At 37.2% G+C, this 17,895-nt stretch overlaps 1 protein-coding gene across 6 annotated transcripts; it reads left to right on the forward strand.

The window, feature by feature from the left end:
- The first annotated feature begins 13,037 nt into the window (after positions 1–13,037).
- On the forward strand, positions 13,038–17,603 carry LOC126609545 (boron transporter 4-like). 6 transcript variants are annotated; one of them, XM_050277388.1, is made up of 14 exons: positions 13,038–13,241; positions 13,840–13,945; positions 14,065–14,147; positions 14,349–14,541; positions 14,639–14,777; positions 14,869–15,034; positions 15,124–15,290; positions 15,439–15,612; positions 15,703–15,798; positions 15,879–16,040; positions 16,217–16,539; positions 16,806–17,058; positions 17,187–17,336; positions 17,416–17,603. In XM_050277388.1, exons 2-14 carry the CDS (start codon positions 13,842–13,844, stop codon positions 17,446–17,448), a joined length of 2,043 nt encoding a protein of 680 aa, XP_050133345.1. In that variant the 5' UTR covers positions 13,038–13,241; positions 13,840–13,841; the 3' UTR covers positions 17,449–17,603. The 6 variants fall into 6 exon arrangements, with proteins under 6 accessions (XP_050133345.1, XP_050133343.1, XP_050133344.1 ...); XM_050277386.1 differs by having other exon boundaries at positions 13,044–13,241; positions 13,419–13,945; positions 16,806–17,085; XM_050277387.1 differs by having other exon boundaries at positions 13,044–13,241; positions 13,837–13,945; positions 16,806–17,085.
- Positions 17,604–17,895: the final 292 nt, after the last annotated feature.

Genomic DNA, 17,895 nt, shown 5'->3' on the forward strand with positions numbered 1-17,895 from the left:
TGGTTTCTCCCACTTCCACACGATGAATTGCAGCCTTATTTTTGTAGAAAGGAGGAACTTTGGAAGTGTGCTTCACTTGTTGCTCTTCTTGCAACAGTCTCTCATACTTCGTGGCAGCAATTACCAACTCTTGCAGCTCATTAAACTGTGCATCATAAAATCTTTTCCTCAAAGGTAATTTCAAAGCCCTTTGAGCAATCGATATGAGCTGCGCTTGGTTGACGGGAAATTGGCATCTCATCCTTGTTCTCCTGAACCTCATCATGAAGTCCTCAGTAGACTCATGATCGTATTGTTTGACTTCAACAAGGTCATTGATAGTCAATTCTGGTTCTATTCTGTATAACTGTTCATGGAAAGCCATCTCCATTTGCCCCCAGTTGGCGATAGAGTTAGGGGGCAATAGAGAGTACCACTGAGATGCTAACCCTGCCAATGAATTCCCAAACAACCTCAATTTGTAATTTGGGTTGTCCTCATATGCCACACAATGATTGGAGAATTTGAAAATGTGGTCCCTGGAGGACACACTGCTGTCTTCACCCGTGAATGTTGGGAATGCGGGCATCTTGAAGTTGAGAGGGAATGGATTTAGCTCGTCAATATATTCAGGATAAGGTTTTTGGTAAGTGATCCTGAACACTGAGCGAGCTCGCGGTTGAGCATTTTGAGCAACCGTCCTTCTCAACTTAGCTAATTCCTCCCTCAGCTGCTGAGTAGCTAGAATATCATTATGCCCGAGGAGAGCAGATTCGATTTTTGGGCTCCGGTCGTTGCCCGCACTTGCTTCCCTCCTTGGTTCGGGCTTCCTCCAACTAGTTCCTCCACCTTTATTCACCAACGGGGGTGGCCTATAAGGTGGGGGTTTATCTAAAGTAGTGGAGCCCTCCTTTCCGCTGGTCTCTCCCATCATAGCTGGCATTCCGTACCTCGTTCTCTCTTGCTCGCTTGGCTTCCTATTATTGAATGATAATAATGGGAAGCTAGGAAGCTCCTTCTCCAGAACTGGCTCCATCACCGGTTGACTCCCTTCAGGAACTACCTTTTTCTTTCCCCTATCTTTTTCTTCTTCTAATAGTGGGAATAAGGGAATGATTGGTTCATTTCTCGTAACAACTTGGCTCATCCCACTTCCCTGAGCCCCTTTTGGAGTAGAGAACTCTAAATCAAGTCTTCTCTGTAGATTCCCTGTTAATGTACAGAGCCTACTCACTTCTCCCTTGGTTTCCAAGGAGATTCTCTCCATGCTTTTTAGCACTTGGATCATTGTAGCCTGTAGTTCTTCATTAGTTCCCTTTCCTTCCAATCTCTCAGATGCGGTTGGGCTTTCTAGGACCACCTGTCCTGATGGGGAGGAAGAGTTTTCTGATTGATCTGCCATTTGTAGAAGACCTTCATTCGGATTCTTTTTGCCAAGTTGATGGCTTTTCTTTTTGGACATGCAAGATTAAGAAGTTTGTAATCCCACCGGGTGTGCCAAAACACCGTACGCGTCAGGAATTTCTGTCGGGGATGTTTCCTGGTCGACGAGCACACAGCTCCCCTGGAGGTTGGCGCCGGTTGAGGGCTGCTGTCGGGCTTCTGCTTCGCTATCGGGCGTTGTCGGGCAAGTCTAGTCGGGCAAGACTCTTCGGGCAAGGCTAATCGGGCAAGGCTGAAAGAGAAGGACATCGTTAACTTTGAGAGATGCCTTTGTGGGGCCTTAGGTGTAGGCCTTGAGGCTCACAATCAAGGTTAACATTTAGGTGCTCAGGCGTGCCACTGCCATCTTTAGCATGGCAGATGTAAAATGGATGTCGCGTTTTAGTTGCATATATGTATGTATCCAAGAAACCGTGTTAGTTATAACAGGTGCCTTTGTGGGGCCTTAGGTGTAGGCCTTGAGGCTTCCCATCAATAACTAAACCGGTGCTCGAACATATCATATTTGTTCTCGTGATTGCCGGAGTTTTCTAACTATTATACTTCTGATTACCCTAGTCTAAGAAGTAGAATGAACCCAAATAGGTGCCTTTGTGGGGCCTTAGGTGTAGGCCTTGAGGCTTCCCATCAGAGTTCATTCTTATACTCAAACTCTCTAGATCGCAGAACGGAATGAATCCAAATGGATGCCTTTGTGGGGCCTTAGGTGTAGGCCTTGAGGCTTTCCATCAGAATCTATTCCATGCTCAAGCGTTCTATGGTAATCGTAATATAATAGAAAGAAAACTAGAGGGTAGGTCGATTACTTGCGCCCTAAGTAACTTCGGACTTCTCGTTTATCAAGGACTGTCGTGGATGGGTTAAGTCCACATAAGGTTCTTTTTTATGCCTTGAGGCCAAGGACTTTTAACTGATCAGATTTACATGCTCGAGGGCTTAGGACTTGGATCTGGTTTGAACACTGACGATATATTCAAATCGGATTCAAGTACTGAGAAAGCCTTTTAATAGTCATATTGCTAGAAATAACTTGCATATAACTGGAAGTATACAACATATTGAAAAGCCAAAAACAAAGCAAAGAAGGTCGGGCAAGGTTAAACCTTATCGGGTAAGGTTGCTCGTCTTGCAGGTTCCTATCTTTGTAGTTTTGTCAAAGGTCTGGAAGCTTAGAGGGATAGAGAGAGAGAGATTACAAAAGATGAATCGATACTACAGCAAGGTTGAACAAGGTAGCAGAGCTATTACAAATGGTTGAAAAAAGGTTATCCCCGAGAGGGATGAAGGCTTGTCCCGAAAGGGATGAAGGCTGACTACAGCTTTGTTTTGAAGGCAAATCTAGCTTTGAACAGAGTTTGTGCTTGCATTTGTTTGTTTGATTGAGTGTCCTTATTCCTGGTTTTTCTTTTTTCTTATATAGACAACTCGGCTTGGTCTTCTGTAGCAGCAGCTTTGCCCGAATGTGGTGTGAGGATGATGACTCATCAACTATTTTACATATGATGCCACCGTAAAGCGCTTTATGGGCTGTGTAGCTGATCAGTCCATACCACTTGGCTTTTGGGTAGGTAAGCAAGTGGTCTTCAAGAGTTGCACTAAGTCAGAAAAGACCTTTTCTGCCTTCTGGGCTTTGATTGGGTTCTGGCTATCTTTCCCTTTGGGCCTCCTTTCGGGCCAGCTCTTTCCTTGAGCCCAAAGTTCAAGTTTTGATCCAAACAAATACAATTTGGGTGACGTGTGTAGCTGTTGGGCTTCACACGTGGGACAACTTGTTCTGATACCATGAAAAAAGTTGAGGTTCTACCATAAAACATGCAAGGTCCCTTCTCTCATCAACATGAGATTTACTCTCAACACCGTCTTTCATGTGTAATGGGTTTTCAAGCCTAACACGTGGATAACACAATTCGGGTGACGTGTGTAGCTGTTGGGCTTCACACGTGGGACAACTTGTTCTGATACCATGAAAAAAGTTGAGGTTCTACCATAAAACCAATTAACAATGTGGTGAGTAACCCAACCACTTACAAGCACATGTAAGATTCCTCCTCTCATCAATAAGAAATTCAATATCACATCCAGGCCCGGGGTGTACCACTTCCCTGGCCCGCTCCACCACCGTAGCACGATATTGTCCGCTTTGGACTTACCATTCCCTCACAGTTTTGTTTTTGGGAACTCACGAGCAACTTCCTAGTGGGTCACCCATCCTGGGAGTGACCTGACCACCTTCTCGCTTAACTTCGGAGTTCCTACGGAACCCGAAGCCAGTGAGCTCCCAAAAGACCTCGTGCTAGGTAGGGATGAGAATATACATTTAAGGATCACTCCCCAGGGCAATGTGGGATGTCATAATCCACCCCCCTTAAGGGCCCGACGTCCCTGTCGGCACACCACGGCCAGGGTTAGGCTCTGATACCAAATTGTCACATCCTGGCCCGGGGTGGACCACTTCCCGGGTCCGCTCCACCACCGTAGCACGATATTGTCTGCTTTGGGCTTACCATTCCCTCACAGTTTTGTTTTTGGGAACTCACGACCAACTTCCCAGTGGGTCACCCATTCTGGGAGTGCTTTGGCCTTCTTCTCGCTTAACTTCGGAGTTCCTACGGAACTCGAAACCAGTGAGCTTTCAAAAGGCCTCGTGCTAGGTAGGGATGAGAATATACATTTAAGGATCACTCCCTTGGGTGATGTGGGATGTCATATTCAGTCTCAACCGTTTCTATGTAGAAAAACAAATTTTAATTTTACAATCAATTAAGAAAAACTCCATACACTTTTAAACCTGACTTGGGGTAAGTTTTGAAAATTCAGTACTGTGAGAAATAGAAACACTTGATTTGTTTTGTTTGTTCACAGATTTGGGACTTCTGACTTTACATGTGTATGTCTCCCAACGCTGGGGAATATTTTTTTATTTTAACCTTATGATATTTTACTTTTCCTCCCCTTTGGAGCCCCTTCTCTGCATGAACATGAAAAGGAGATTAGAGACGTTATTAAAACGAAAAAGCACTTGTTTAGCTAGACATGCTCGGTAGGGGTGGGTTCAGTTCAATTTTTTTCGGTTCGATTTTTTTCCGGTTTGGTTTTGGGTTTTTTTCAAAAAATGAAAAAAATTTGAAATCTTAAATTTTAACATATCTAACACAATCATAACATAAATATTCCGACTAGACTTAAAGATAATGAAAATAAACATTTAAAGTTCAACTAGAATTATAACATAAAGGTTTTTTTTTAAATATTTTGGGTTTAAAGTTTAATTGTAAATAGATTTCTTTTTAGACGATGATGATGGAGTACGACCTTATTCATTCCTCTCTTTCTCTCAATCTCTCTCTCTCTCTCTCTCTCTCTCTCTCTCTCTCTCTCTCTCTATATATATATATATATATATATATATACATGTATTCTTCACTAGCAATAAGATAAACATTCTATAATATACTATTTATTTTGATTATTGTCTAGGTAACAATTTTTGATATTTTCTTTATCTTGATGGTCCGAATTTTTTTATCCATATATGTGGTTACATAATATAATTTCTACATTTTGTGTTCAGCTTCTACCACCAGCAAATTTTGAAGAGGTGTTCATCAATATTTTTGAATATATTGATATACTTTTCAAAATTGTTAGGCCACGGAAGCTACTATACTTGGCCATAGGTGAGAAAGTTTGAATTTTGTTTTTGATCTCGTAGTGTTTAATAAACTCATGAGACTTTTATACGCTGTTTGCTTTCCCTAATCAACTGCAGTGCAGTTGAGATATGTGTTCTTATATATGTGTTGCACTTAATGATATAAACTAGAAATATTGCATGTAATGGTCTAAGTTTTAATTTTTGTTGTAGATGGAGAAGCTGAGAAGACAATTTGAATTGGAAAGCAAACAAGTCCTATCAAAGCAGCAGTCCGAAGTATCATATTCTAATATAATAAAATCAAATAATTAAATAAATAAAATTAAAAAAATATTAATTTAATTATTTCAGTTCGGTTCGGTTTCTAGACCACCAAAACCGAACCAAACCAAAAGAGTTCAGTTCGGTTTGGTTTTTTCAATTTGGTTCGGTTTTTTCATTCGGTTCGGTTTTTTCGGTTTCGGTTCGGTTCGGTTTTCGGTTTTTTGAACCCACCCCTAATGCTCGGTAAGCTTGGATCCTTGGCCGAAATTGTTTTTCTGTTGGCTGTGTTTATAATCCTTGGCTGAACTTAGTACTAGTCATATTTTTGCAGGAGAAACTTGTGTTTCTTTTGAGGATTACAGTAGAGTCGGGTTGCCCCAAAAATTGGACAACATACAGGGTCCCGCCCACGTAGGGGATTATTCCTTGTAAAAGGAAAATTAATTAAAAGAGCTTGAAAAGTTTTAGTTTTAATTAAAAACCATGTTATAAGTTTTGTTTAATGATTAGTACAAGGCCCATGTTAAAGTAGTTCAACTAAAAATGGCCTAACTATAATAAATTATGATTTTTCGATTTTACCCCTAACTTTTTAGGTTGAGTTCCAGATTTTCATCGTTAATGGAGTTCATCGTTGTTTTGCAGACCTTCTTCTTTTTCTTTGAAACAAAAATATAGATCATCATGCTATTTAATTTATATTTTGTATTATTTCGGTAAAACGTGATCGTCGTTATTATTCATAAAGTATTCGAGATAGTGTTTTTCAATTTTTCTTCGTTAGTGGAGTTCATCGTTTGTTTCTCTAGAAAATAAATTTGAGATCTGCATGTTATTCAATAATAACGACAGGTCATTGTTTCTGGAATCTAAGTCACTGTTTCTGGAATCTAAGTTACTGTTTCTGGAATCTAAGTCACTGTTTCTGGATCCAAATGAAATAGACACACTGTTTCTTAAATGTAAGTTAGAAAAGAAATAGTGAAATTCATTGTATTTGGATTCAAAGCAAAATAAGCATCCTGTTTTTTAAATATAATCAACTGATGCATGAAAGAAAAGAAACAATCAAAGGTTAAAATATAGACTGTTTCTGGAATCTAAGTCACTGTTTCTAGAATTTAAGTCACTGTTTCTGGATTTTGGTTCTTCTCTTTCCAGATACAGTGTTTGTTTATGCACAGAAAAAACAAACACTGTATCTGATTTTTTTTTTCCAGAAACAATGTTATGTTTTGGATTCTTCAGAAATAATTTGATGTTTTGGTTCTTCTTTTTTTTTCCTATTTACAGACGTCTAACATGTACGTACATCACCGGGACCGTAGGTCCTTATTGGATATGATTGGAATAAAATACTAACACTATAAATTGGTCGTGGTGCAGATAAGAGGATGAGGATGAGGATGAGAACGATGATGAGGAAGAGGAGGATAAGGGCACGAAAAGGGTAGACAATAGTTTTGGATGATTTTTTATTAAACTTTGAACCCTTTTGGTTAAATAACATTTTAGGATGGTTTTTTGTTAAATATTTGTCGGCCCAAACCTTTTTCATTAAAGCTCCTTATTGTAAATCGCTGACATGTTAGACTTCAGGTTTGTGTACATCTGTGATAAAATATAGGGTTAATTTTAGTTTACTACCTTAAAGTTTCTTGGTTTTCAACATTTGGTACATGAAGTTTTTTTCATCCCAGAGTCTTACATCAAGTCTTAATTTTGGGACAATTCGTACATATGTTATGTTTTCTGTCAGAACCTCCATTAACTGATGATGTGGCGCCTACATGAACCATAACTTAGTGCCACGTATCAATTTGGACTCAGTTAAATATTAAAAAAATTAAAAAAAAAATTAACTTTTCTAGGCATCCTGCACCCATCTCCCCGTACACCCACCCATCTACCCCGCTCCCTCCCTTCTCTTCTCTGTAGCCACCCAATACCCACCCCCAACCTTTGTACGGTACCCACCCCTAGCTATTAGTCCCCAAAACAATTTTTTTTTCTGGGTCGCTCCTCACCCCCACGACCCCCTCATTCCTTTCTCTCATTTATCTCCTTTGCACGCACCCTCCCCGCACACCCACCTCTCCTCTGCAGAAAGGTCTTGAAGCTGCGGCAGGCCTCGTCGCCACACAGATGGGTCGGCATTATCGAAGGTCACTGCCCCATGTATGATTGGGAAAGGACAGTCCGATGGAGTTGAAGTGAGCGACGACAGATCCCACAGGTGGGATGATTGGATTGTTGGCATTTGGGGGTGGAGCAGCGGATTCTAGCGAGGGAAGGGAGCAGTTGTTAACCTGAGCGAGGGGGGAGGGCGGATGCACTGGAGGCAAGAGCTGATTTGGGGCTTGGGCTGGTGGACGGGCGGTGGTGGGTTAGAGAAGCGGTCGTGGGCGGGAGAGCCGGTGAGCTTCTGAATGACGTCGCGGAAGTGGGAGAGAGACAGAGGAAGAAAGGAAGAGGAAGGAAAAAAATTGATTTTTTAACTTTTAATTTTTAATTTTTTAATATTTAAGTGGGTCCAAATTGACACGTGGCGCCAAGTCATTGTCCATGTAGGCACCACATCATTAGTTAAAGGAGGTTCTAATGGAAAACTTAACAGATATAAGAAACTGTTCCAAAATTAAGACTTGAGGTATGACTCTGGGATGAAAAAACTTTATATACCAAATGTTGAAAACCACGAAACTTCAGGGTAATAAATTGAGATTAACCCTAAAATATATTTTTGTAACCTTGGGAGGAATTATTGGTATCGAGTTCATCAGATAGTATGTCTTAATTATTGTCCGAGGAGTTTTAGTCAGCCTGTGATATGTGCCACTTGTGTAACAACTCTTGTTCACTATAAGTTGAGCGTTATGATGCGCCTAAATATAGCGTTTCACCATTCATGGCTGTCCATAAATTCCCATCGTCATGTTTACAGGGTTTTCCCCTTTGCGTTTCTTTTTCTTACATGCATATACTCATGCTCATTTTACTCGTTTGTGAATGGCTAGCTGGGAGTGATTTTAACAAACAACCTGTTATCTGGTTCTCTTTTTAGTGACAAGTAATTTTGCAGTGTGACCATAACACCGTTAGTGGTGATAATAATCCACTTGTCTTAGTCTGTCTATCCATTAATACTACTATACCCTAGAGTATAAATCCGTCCTACCCATTGCGGGACGAATCAAGCAAATGCGGCCTAGTTCCAAGGGAAGAGTCATTCAAAGAGAAACGTAGGTCATGAAGCCTAATCCCATAGCCATCCATCCATAGGTTTTTATGCAAGAAAGAATCCCAAATCTTCCAAAATCTTTTTTCTTTTGATAAAGAATCACACTTGTTTTGGGTCTTTGAATTGCTACCGCTAACATATACCCTTTTTCTTTGATCAGATTGTGTTGGGTGCTGGGTTAAGAAGTGAGCACCAAGTAACAGGTATCCGCACTTATTCCACATGTTTTTACCCAACTTTCTATCTTTAAAAGCATTTTTTCTTTTATGCTTCGTACCACTGAGTGGTTCGAAAAATCAACGATTAGATCTTTACATATAAGGATCCAATGAATCTTTGCAATGGTTATGAAGGAAGTTGTTCCGTCATAAATCCAAATGGCAATATGGGAAATAGCTCAACATACTTGTAAGTCCATGCAATGTCTCTTCTCCCATCAATGTGAGACTCTATCTCAATATGCACTCTCACGTGTGACGAATTTTCATGCCTAACACGTAGATAATACAAGTCGGGTGGTATAGAGCATGTGTGGCCGTTGGGCTTCATACGAAGGACAACATGCTTTGAAATCATGAAAGAAGTTGAGGTTTGCCATAAAACCAATTGATAATGTGGAGAGTAGCCCGACTTAGATAAGCTCACGGAAGATCTCTTCTCTTATCAATGTGAGATTTATTCTCAACATATTTGATATTGCAAAAAAAAAAAAAAAAAAAAAAAAAAATCGTGTTACTCAACGGTATGTATCATTGTAGCCAGACTCCTTTAAAAAGTCTACGTGACTTATGGTGATATATTTCCTGGTTACGTTGCAAGAAATGCGTTAATGTTTAAAGTATTAAAAGCGAAAGTTTCATTAAGACGCAATTGTTTTCTTTTGTGACACAGCAAGGTCTGTCCCAAATATTTCCGTTATACCCTTGAAAGAGCCAAAAAATAGCACAACCCAACCACAGAGAGAACCTTGCAATAAGTGATGTTCTCATTGTCACGTGTTGTTACTAATTTACGTGTTTGAATGATTGAACTAAGTAATTAATATTATAGACCTAAAATATAAAATTAATAAATAAACCTACACATTATAACATAAATAGATTAATAATACTACATGACAGGTGTAAGAATCACACTTAAATCTTATCCACTCATATTCAACAAATGGAAACTTTTTTTCATAGTTTGAAGGTCACCCAAATGGGTGGATACAGAGAAATCATCAAATGGAAGAACATAAGATATCATGTGCATGGCTTTTACTGTGAGGAAGTCTTCTCTACCACCTCCGTTCTTTTTTATTTGTGAGGAACAAATTCAAAAACGATTTGGTGATGTCTGTTGTAGCCACCTTTACTTTAACTCTGAGGTCGAAAAACAAGTTTCAAGTTGCTATCAAGGAAGCTTGATATCAGCATGCTCAACTAAACCTAATTCTTTCTAATTAACATGCCTGCAGCTTGAAAGAAAAAAAAAAAAAACACATTTACGTGTGTTTTTTTTTTTTTTTTTTTTAGATTAGAATTTAGGTTGAGCATAACACGTGCTACGCGACACCTGTACTTGAGTTTTTTTTTCTTTTTTTAATTGTGGAGCAGATGAGTAGACAAAAGGTGTATTTTTCTAATTTTCAATACTCTTACTATACATCTACACTAGCATTTGCCTACAAACTTTGTGTGTATGAACACAATTTTTTAGAAAATTAGAAGGAGAGAGAGAGAGAAAGTGGGGGAGTGGGAGGTTTTTGTCTTTGGTTTTTATTTTATTTTAAATTTTAAATATTAAAGATATTTTAACATCATTTGTAGGTGAGGCTTCAATAAAAAACAGTAAAATTTGGACCTATGAAATTACATTATTGCCCATCATTTTTCTTTGTGATAAAAGACTAAGTTATCTTTTCACCATCTCTTGGTTGATAAAGAGGGTTTCTTTAATTAATAGAGATTAAAGAGTGGAGTCAAGTCACACAATAAGCCAACCTTAATAAATTGATATTGTTCTTGCAATTGACAAGAGTGAAAATTTATTATAACTAGAGAAAAAAAAAATCATTTGACCTACAATGAATACCAAGTGAATGTACAATGAATTCTAAAAATAAAAAGAAATAAACCTCTACGAGATCATGAAGCAGATGGTAGCAGTGCAGTTTGAAAGGAGAGGTTGCACCACATGTACATAAGCTGCTGGAGAACCAGAGAGAAGACACCGCAACACAGCGTCTCTATCCAAATGTAAAAACAGAACCAGGAAAAGGACTGTAGCCATCAAAATTTGGATTTTTTGTGTTTACATAGACACTGTGTTGCAATGTCTGAATTCAAATGTAAAGAAAAAAAAAAAGAGTTGCGCGAGGTTTGAAGCATAGAAGGCTTGTCTATAATGTGTGAGATTGATATAGTGTACCTCAAAGTTTCATTAACCTATTTATAATTAAAATAAAGGATAAATTAGGTTCTCATCCTTCATTTTGCTATTGCATTAATTAAAATCCTATTCATTTTCAATTTTTATCAAGGTCCTTGGATATTAATAACATCATTAATTATTTCAAAAATAAAATATTTTTAAATTTCTAAATATATTCATTTAATGTTAAAAATGTTACAATTAGTATATTTATATTTATGACTAAATTTTTCATCATATATTTTTAGTTTTAGTTTTTAAATGTAATTCTTTTTTAATTTGTACTAATTTTCTTTTGAGTTTTAATTTGTACCCATATATTAATTTCTTTTTGTGCCCATATTTTTTAAAGTTTATTTGTACTTTTTATTTTGCTAAATGTACCCATGCTAATTATATGTACCCATTCATGTAAAACCTTTTAAAATGTACTCATTCTTAAATATACTAATTTGTTATATGTAAAATGTACCATTTTTTTTTATAAAATCTATTCAATTTTTTTCTAATCCATTTTTAAACTTATATGGGTACATTCTTTTTTCTTTGATTTTAAAATGTTTCCATATCAAGTTTAATCGAAGAAATTTACTAATGTTATTAAGCCTAATATCTTCTTTTTTTTTTTGTGATTTTGAAGAATGTACCCATGTTTTGATACAATAATTTTTTCGGTTAATTTTGATGAATGTACCCATGTTTACACACACACACACACACACACACACACACACACACACTATAGTATATTTATATTTTAATATTTTTAATCCCACTATGGTTTTTTATTTAAAATCTCATTTATATAATTTCTAATTTTTAATTTAAAAAATATAGTAATGTACATAGAAATAAATTATCACATTAATTTTAAGGACCTCGATCAAAAATTAAAAACCAACAAGGTTTCAATCAAAGAAAATTCATAACTAAGGACCGCATCCAAAGTCTTCCTAAAATAAATTTAATTAGTATATTGTCAATATCATAACATTTTATTGATTTTATAAAAAATCACCCTAATTATATCATATTTATTTTATAATTGGCAACATTAATGCACCTTGATCACACTCTAATTGGCCGTAAACATTATCCGATTGTACCAACACCCATGTATTGGATATATATATATATATATATTCCCTTCATGTTCAACGCATTGTAATTTGTATATAATAAATAAGGGTAAATTACATAGCAGCCCTTCAAGTTTAAGGTTTACTACAATCTCATAGAACATCTTTAAAAAAAATATTTCACTTTCATACCTTACGTACTATTTTATTTCAAAATAATACCTCCGTTACATTTTCCATCCATTAATCCGTTAAGTGCTGACGTGACAACCACATTTGTGACACGAGGCAACCAAATGTGTGCCACGTGGTAAAAATAATAATTTTTTAATTAAAAAAAAACCTAAATCTTCTAAAAAAAATAAAAATAAATAACTGAAACTTTATCCCTCATCTTCCTCCTCTCTTCTTCCCGCAACCCCCACCATCTTCATCTTCTACCCTGTAGAAAAAAATAAAATAAAATAAAAACTGCAACTTTATCCCTCCTATCTTATCCCCGCAACCCACACCATCATCATCTTCTTCCCTGCAACCCAGGAGAGAGAAAGAGAGAGAGAGAAAAAAAAAAAACTGAATGAATGAAAAATGTAACGGAGATATTATTTTAAAATAAAATAGTATATGAGGTATGAAAGTGAAATGTTTTAAAGATGTTGTATGAGGTTGTAATAGACTTAAACCTGAAGGGTTACTATGTAATTTACCCAATAAATAATTACAAACGTAAAACCAGTGGCTCAATTGAATTGGTCGATGCTCTTTTTCCAGCTATGAATTGTAAAAGCAATTTTAATAAAAAATAATAATTAGTTTTGGTGAGGAAAAACAACCAATGTTAAATTAACTTTGAGATTTGTTTTGATTGAAAATTTGGTAGAAAGTAGAAACAAAAGTAAGTCCAAATGGAATATGGAGAATCCGCATAGTACTCTTTGGCGGGTCTTTTGAAGACGTGGGACTGCAGTTGCACCCTCTCATTCTCTTTCTCTCTTGAAGACGTGGGACTGCGGTTGCACACACTCTCTCTCTCTCATATTACTATAAACTCGCCAAGTGATGAAACAATAACTAGGCTAAAACAACGCCTTCAAAGTCCTCCTCAAATTTCTGATCAATTTGTTCACCACCCGTCACTCAACACTCTAGCCGCTGAAGCTCTCCGGTAAATCTCTCTTTCGGCTTTAGGCTTTCATTTTTTCCGTACTATTTTCTATACAATTGTAAATAATACCATATAAATATGCAAATGTGTGGTGGCTTTTATTTTTTCTTTTTGTGGGTTTCTTTCGTTTCATTGCAATGATTGTAATATGTGGTGCTTGTTTTATTCTTCTGGTAGAGTTTTTGAGTATTCGAGGGTAACGAAATCGCGGAGTTTCAAGGATTCTTGGGTTGGATTCATGAATGTGACAATAACGAAAGAATTGTCTCGTTCATGGTCTGGTTGGTTGCCAGGAAAATCCATGCAGGGGACAAGAAAAAAGCAGGAAATTTTTTGAACGTCAATAAATGTCCAGAAAACTGTCTTATTCTAGCTGTAGGCCAAAGAAAAACTATCTTCAAATTCTTCTTTGGCCAAGATAAAAACCTGAACAACAGAAAGAAAAGAAAAAAAAAAGGCCTTTTCTCGTTTCATCTTTGCCATATCCATTATTTTCTTGGCAGCTGAGTTTATGTTTTTCTCATCAACCCAATTAATGTTTCAACACAATTTTATTTTGAAGTTTTTCTTTTAATATAATATGTTGGGATTCTAGCAGAAATGGAGAGATTTAAATCTCCATTCAGGGGTATTGCAAACGATGTCCGAGGAAGAGCAGCATACTATAAACACGATTGGGTTGGAGGTTTTCGCGCAGGAATTGGGTAAGTGTTTTCCTATTTCTTTTACTCAAACATTTAGAATCAAAGGTTTTGGATCTGTTTCACTCTCCTTGTTCTTTGGTCTTTGAAATTTTAATTTCGTCTGCCTTCGGTTGTGCTAGGATTCTCGCCCCAACTACCTACATCTTCTTTGCTTCAGCTCTTCCTGTTATAACATTTGGAGAGCAACTGAGCACAGAAACAGGTTTGTTGATATGTTTCCTACCATGTGTAGATAGCATATCATAAGCCCTATGGAATATATATGCTATTGGAAAAAAAACAAATTCTAACACGGAGCATAATTCAGTGGATACTCCTATTCTTCATCAATTATGCGTGTGATGTGATACAAACATATACTCGTTTGATGAGTTTGAACTCACTTGGATTTTTCCTTGTCTAGATGGAATTTTGTGCACGGTAGAAACTTTGGCCTCTACTGCTATTTGTGGTATAATACACTCGATTTTCGGTGGACAACCTCTCTTGATTTTAGGAGTTGCAGAACCGACTGTTATTATGTACAATTACATGTATGACTTTGCGAAAGGAAAGAAAGAATTGGGGCCTGAGCTGTTTTTGGCTTGGGCTGCATGGTAAATGACAATCAAACTATGGAGTTTCAAAACTTATGATCCTCGGTGGCTATGCAAGGCAATATAAATTTTCACCTTATTCACTTGAATTTTACAGGGTTTGGGTCTGGACAGCTCTTTTCCTCGTTCTTCTTGCAATATTCAATGCTTGTGATATCATCAACAGATTTACGAGGATTGCAGGCGAACTTTTTGGCATGTTGATTTCTGTTTTATTCATTCAAGAGGCCATCAAGGTAAGTTCTATATAGAAATAAGGTCATTTTGGATCTATCTAATACAGATGACGGAAAGGGAAGTAACAAAAGGTTGACAAATCAATGGAAGGGTATGGTGAGTGAGTTCAAAATTCCCAAAGGCGAAGATCCAAAGTTGGAGACGTATCAATTTCAGTGGCTTTACACAAATGGACTGCTGGGGGTCATATTTAGTTTTGGACTCCTCTATACTGCTTTGAAGAGCCGAAAGGCAAGGTCATGGTGGTATGCAACAGGTTTGTCAAGCAGAGTCCCTTCGTTCTCGTTACTACGATAACCTTTTCGTTTTGTGTGCGGAACTTGAGGATATTTACTATGTTTGCAGGGTGGTTCAGAAGTTTCATTGCAGATTATGGGGTTCCTTTAATGGTGTTAGTATGGACAGCACTATCATTTAGTGTTCCACACAATATTCCTCCAAGAGTTCCTAGAAGGCTCTATAGCCCTGTAGCTTGGGACTCTTCATCTTTACACCATTGGACCGTCATCAAGGTAAATTTAAGAAATTTTGCTGTTAATTGAGATTCAACGTAAGACTTGTTGTAAAATCAGATTAATGTCTTATGAAAGAATTCTTATACTTTTGTGTTTTTGAAACACTCAACAGTTTGAAGTTTTTTTTTTTCATTCTTTTTTGTAGGATATGGGGAAGGTTTCTCCTGGATACATATTTGCTGCCATTATACCTGCTGTGATGGTAGCTGGACTTTACTTTTTTGACCATAGTGTCGCTTCACAGATGGCGCAACAACAAGAGTTCAATCTAAAGAAGCCTTCTGCGTATCATTATGATATCTTGTTGCTGGGATTTATGGTAAGTGTAACAAACATATTAAGATGAAAGATTGTTTTGTCACAGTCAAGTAATTACTAATACATTTTTCTCTTTCATAATTGGTCTCAGACGTTGCTTTGTGGATTGCTTGGGCTTCCTCCTTCTAACGGGGTCCTGCCACAGTCACCCATGCACACTAAGAGCCTTGCTGTTCTTAAGAAGCAGGTTTGTGTAGGGAATGTCCTGTCAACTATCTTGTCAGTCATTGAGCTAAATTAGATACTTATTCACCTATCCATATGCAGTTGATTCGAAGGAAAATGGTGAAGAGTGCTAAGGAATCAATAAAACAGAAAGCCAGCAACTCTGAAATCTACAGAAAAATGCAAGCAGTGTTCATAGAGATGGATAACTTGACTACAGTAATTTTTTCTCAATTTGAACATCTATGCATTGAAATTCTCCAAGTTAGTATTGCATTGGCAATTGGTGTCTATCTATATATGCATGAATGTACATTTCATGTCTGCTGTATATCTACGAAAAATAAACGAACTTTAAGTTATCTGGTAATTTTAGTTGGATAAAGATAACAAAGATCTTCGTGCGGGTGGTTCTTGAGTCCGGAATGTTTTCGTTGCAGCCTACTTCAGAAGTTAAAGAACTAAATGAATTGAAGGAGGCAGTTATGAAAAGCGAAAATAAAGAGGATGATGCAAAAAGTGCATTTGATCCTGAGAAGCACATTGATGCATGTTTGCCAGTAAGAGTTAATGAGCAAAGATTGAGCAATCTGTTGCAGTCGCTGCTTGTGGCAGCATCAGTTTTTGCTATGCCTGTCATCAAGAAGATACCGACATCAGTTTTGTGGGGATACTTTGCTTATATGGCCATTGACAGCCTTCCAGGGAACCAATTCTGGGAAAGGATGCTACTTCTCTTCATCTCCCCTAGCCGACAGTACAAGTAAGTAACCTTATTCTTTAACCAAGTGGCATGATGGTCTATTAACGTTGTTTCTGGAAACTGGCGGAATTTACATTAAGAGTTCCCCTCTAGGCACCAAGTTGAACAAAATGAAGTATTTCAAATTTCCAAATCCCCCTTAAAAAAATTACTAATGGTTTGTGTAGAAACTGACTTTCCTTGTATTAACACAGAATAATTGTACAATATTGGCGAGTACTGCTTTCCCGATCATAATATTAATTCGGTTGTGATAATGTTTGCAGGGTCTTGGAAGGGGGTCACGCTTCCTTTGTGGAGTCAGTGCCATTCAAATTCATAGCAATATTTACACTCTTTCAATTTGTTTACTTCCTGGTCTGTTTTGGTATTACATGGATCCCCATAGCCGGAATTTTGTTCCCCTTACCATTCTTCCTTCTCATATGGATAAGACAACATATTCTCCCCAAATTCTTCCAATCATATCACTTGCAAGAGCTGGACTCAGCTGAATGGGAGGAAGTCGTGGGCGCCCCAGTACGCTCTCTCAGTCTCAATTCTGGGGTATATAATATTCAATTTTTTCCGATGACTAGTGTCATCATCATTGCTATCTTAGTTTCCTTTTTTCCTCTAAATCTGAACAATATGCTTATCTTTATTAGAAATCGGAACCTTCTAATGAAGAAGGTGAAATGGAGATGTGTGATGCTGAGATACTAGACGAATTAACAACCAGCAGAGGGGAGCTGAAGATCAGAGCGAGCTTCAGTGAAGATAGACGAACGAGCTTCAATGAAGAAAGGCATGGCCAGGTACATCATCTATAATTTTTCTCATTATGTTTCCAATATGTATGTATTAACATAATGTGCTGCCTATTGTGTTTTGCAGGTTCACCCTCAAAAATTAGGCCAAACAGGGTGAAATGTGAGTCAAAGGGAATGAAATGTGAAGATATTGTAGGCATGAGATTTGATTTGAGTAGTAGCTAAATGTAACAGAAGAAGATTAGTGTGAAAGTGAGATCATAGGAAGAAGATTTTATGCAGATTATTTAGTTATTATGGTTGAGGTTTGAATTGGTAGTCATCCTATATATTAGCCCTGGTTTGGTGCCAAGATGATTCTAAAAAAAGTGGCTATCAAAAAAAGCTGGGAGCTTTTTTATGTTTGATAAACATTCAGCTTCAACTTTTTTTTCACAGTTTTGGTTGAAAAAAGCTAAAAACATAAAGCTGCAAAAACCCAACTTTGAAAAACTAGCTTTTTTTTTCACATTTGTTTTACATAAAAGTTTATCAAACACTATAATACTGTTTTTTTTTTCAAAAGCACTTTTACAAAAAAGTTTACCAAACACTCAGCTTCTTA

The sequence above is a fragment of the Malus sylvestris genome, chromosome 17, assembly GCF_916048215.2.
Source record: "Malus sylvestris chromosome 17, drMalSylv7.2, whole genome shotgun sequence".
Classification (NCBI taxonomy): Eukaryota; Viridiplantae; Streptophyta; class Magnoliopsida; order Rosales; family Rosaceae; genus Malus; species Malus sylvestris.

Excerpts from the sequence above, each read along its gene's own strand:
- LOC126609545 (XM_050277386.1), top strand. The coding sequence starts at position 13,842 with ATGGAGAGATTTAAATCTCCATTCAGGGGTATTGCAAACGATGTCCGA. Across the intron at positions 13,946-14,064 it reads GGTTTTCGCGCAGGAATTGG|GATTCTCGCCCCAACTACCT; the intron begins GTAAGTGTTTTC and ends CGGTTGTGCTAG. Across the intron at positions 15,613-15,702 it reads TCTTGTTGCTGGGATTTATG|ACGTTGCTTTGTGGATTGCT; the intron begins GTAAGTGTAACA and ends AATTGGTCTCAG.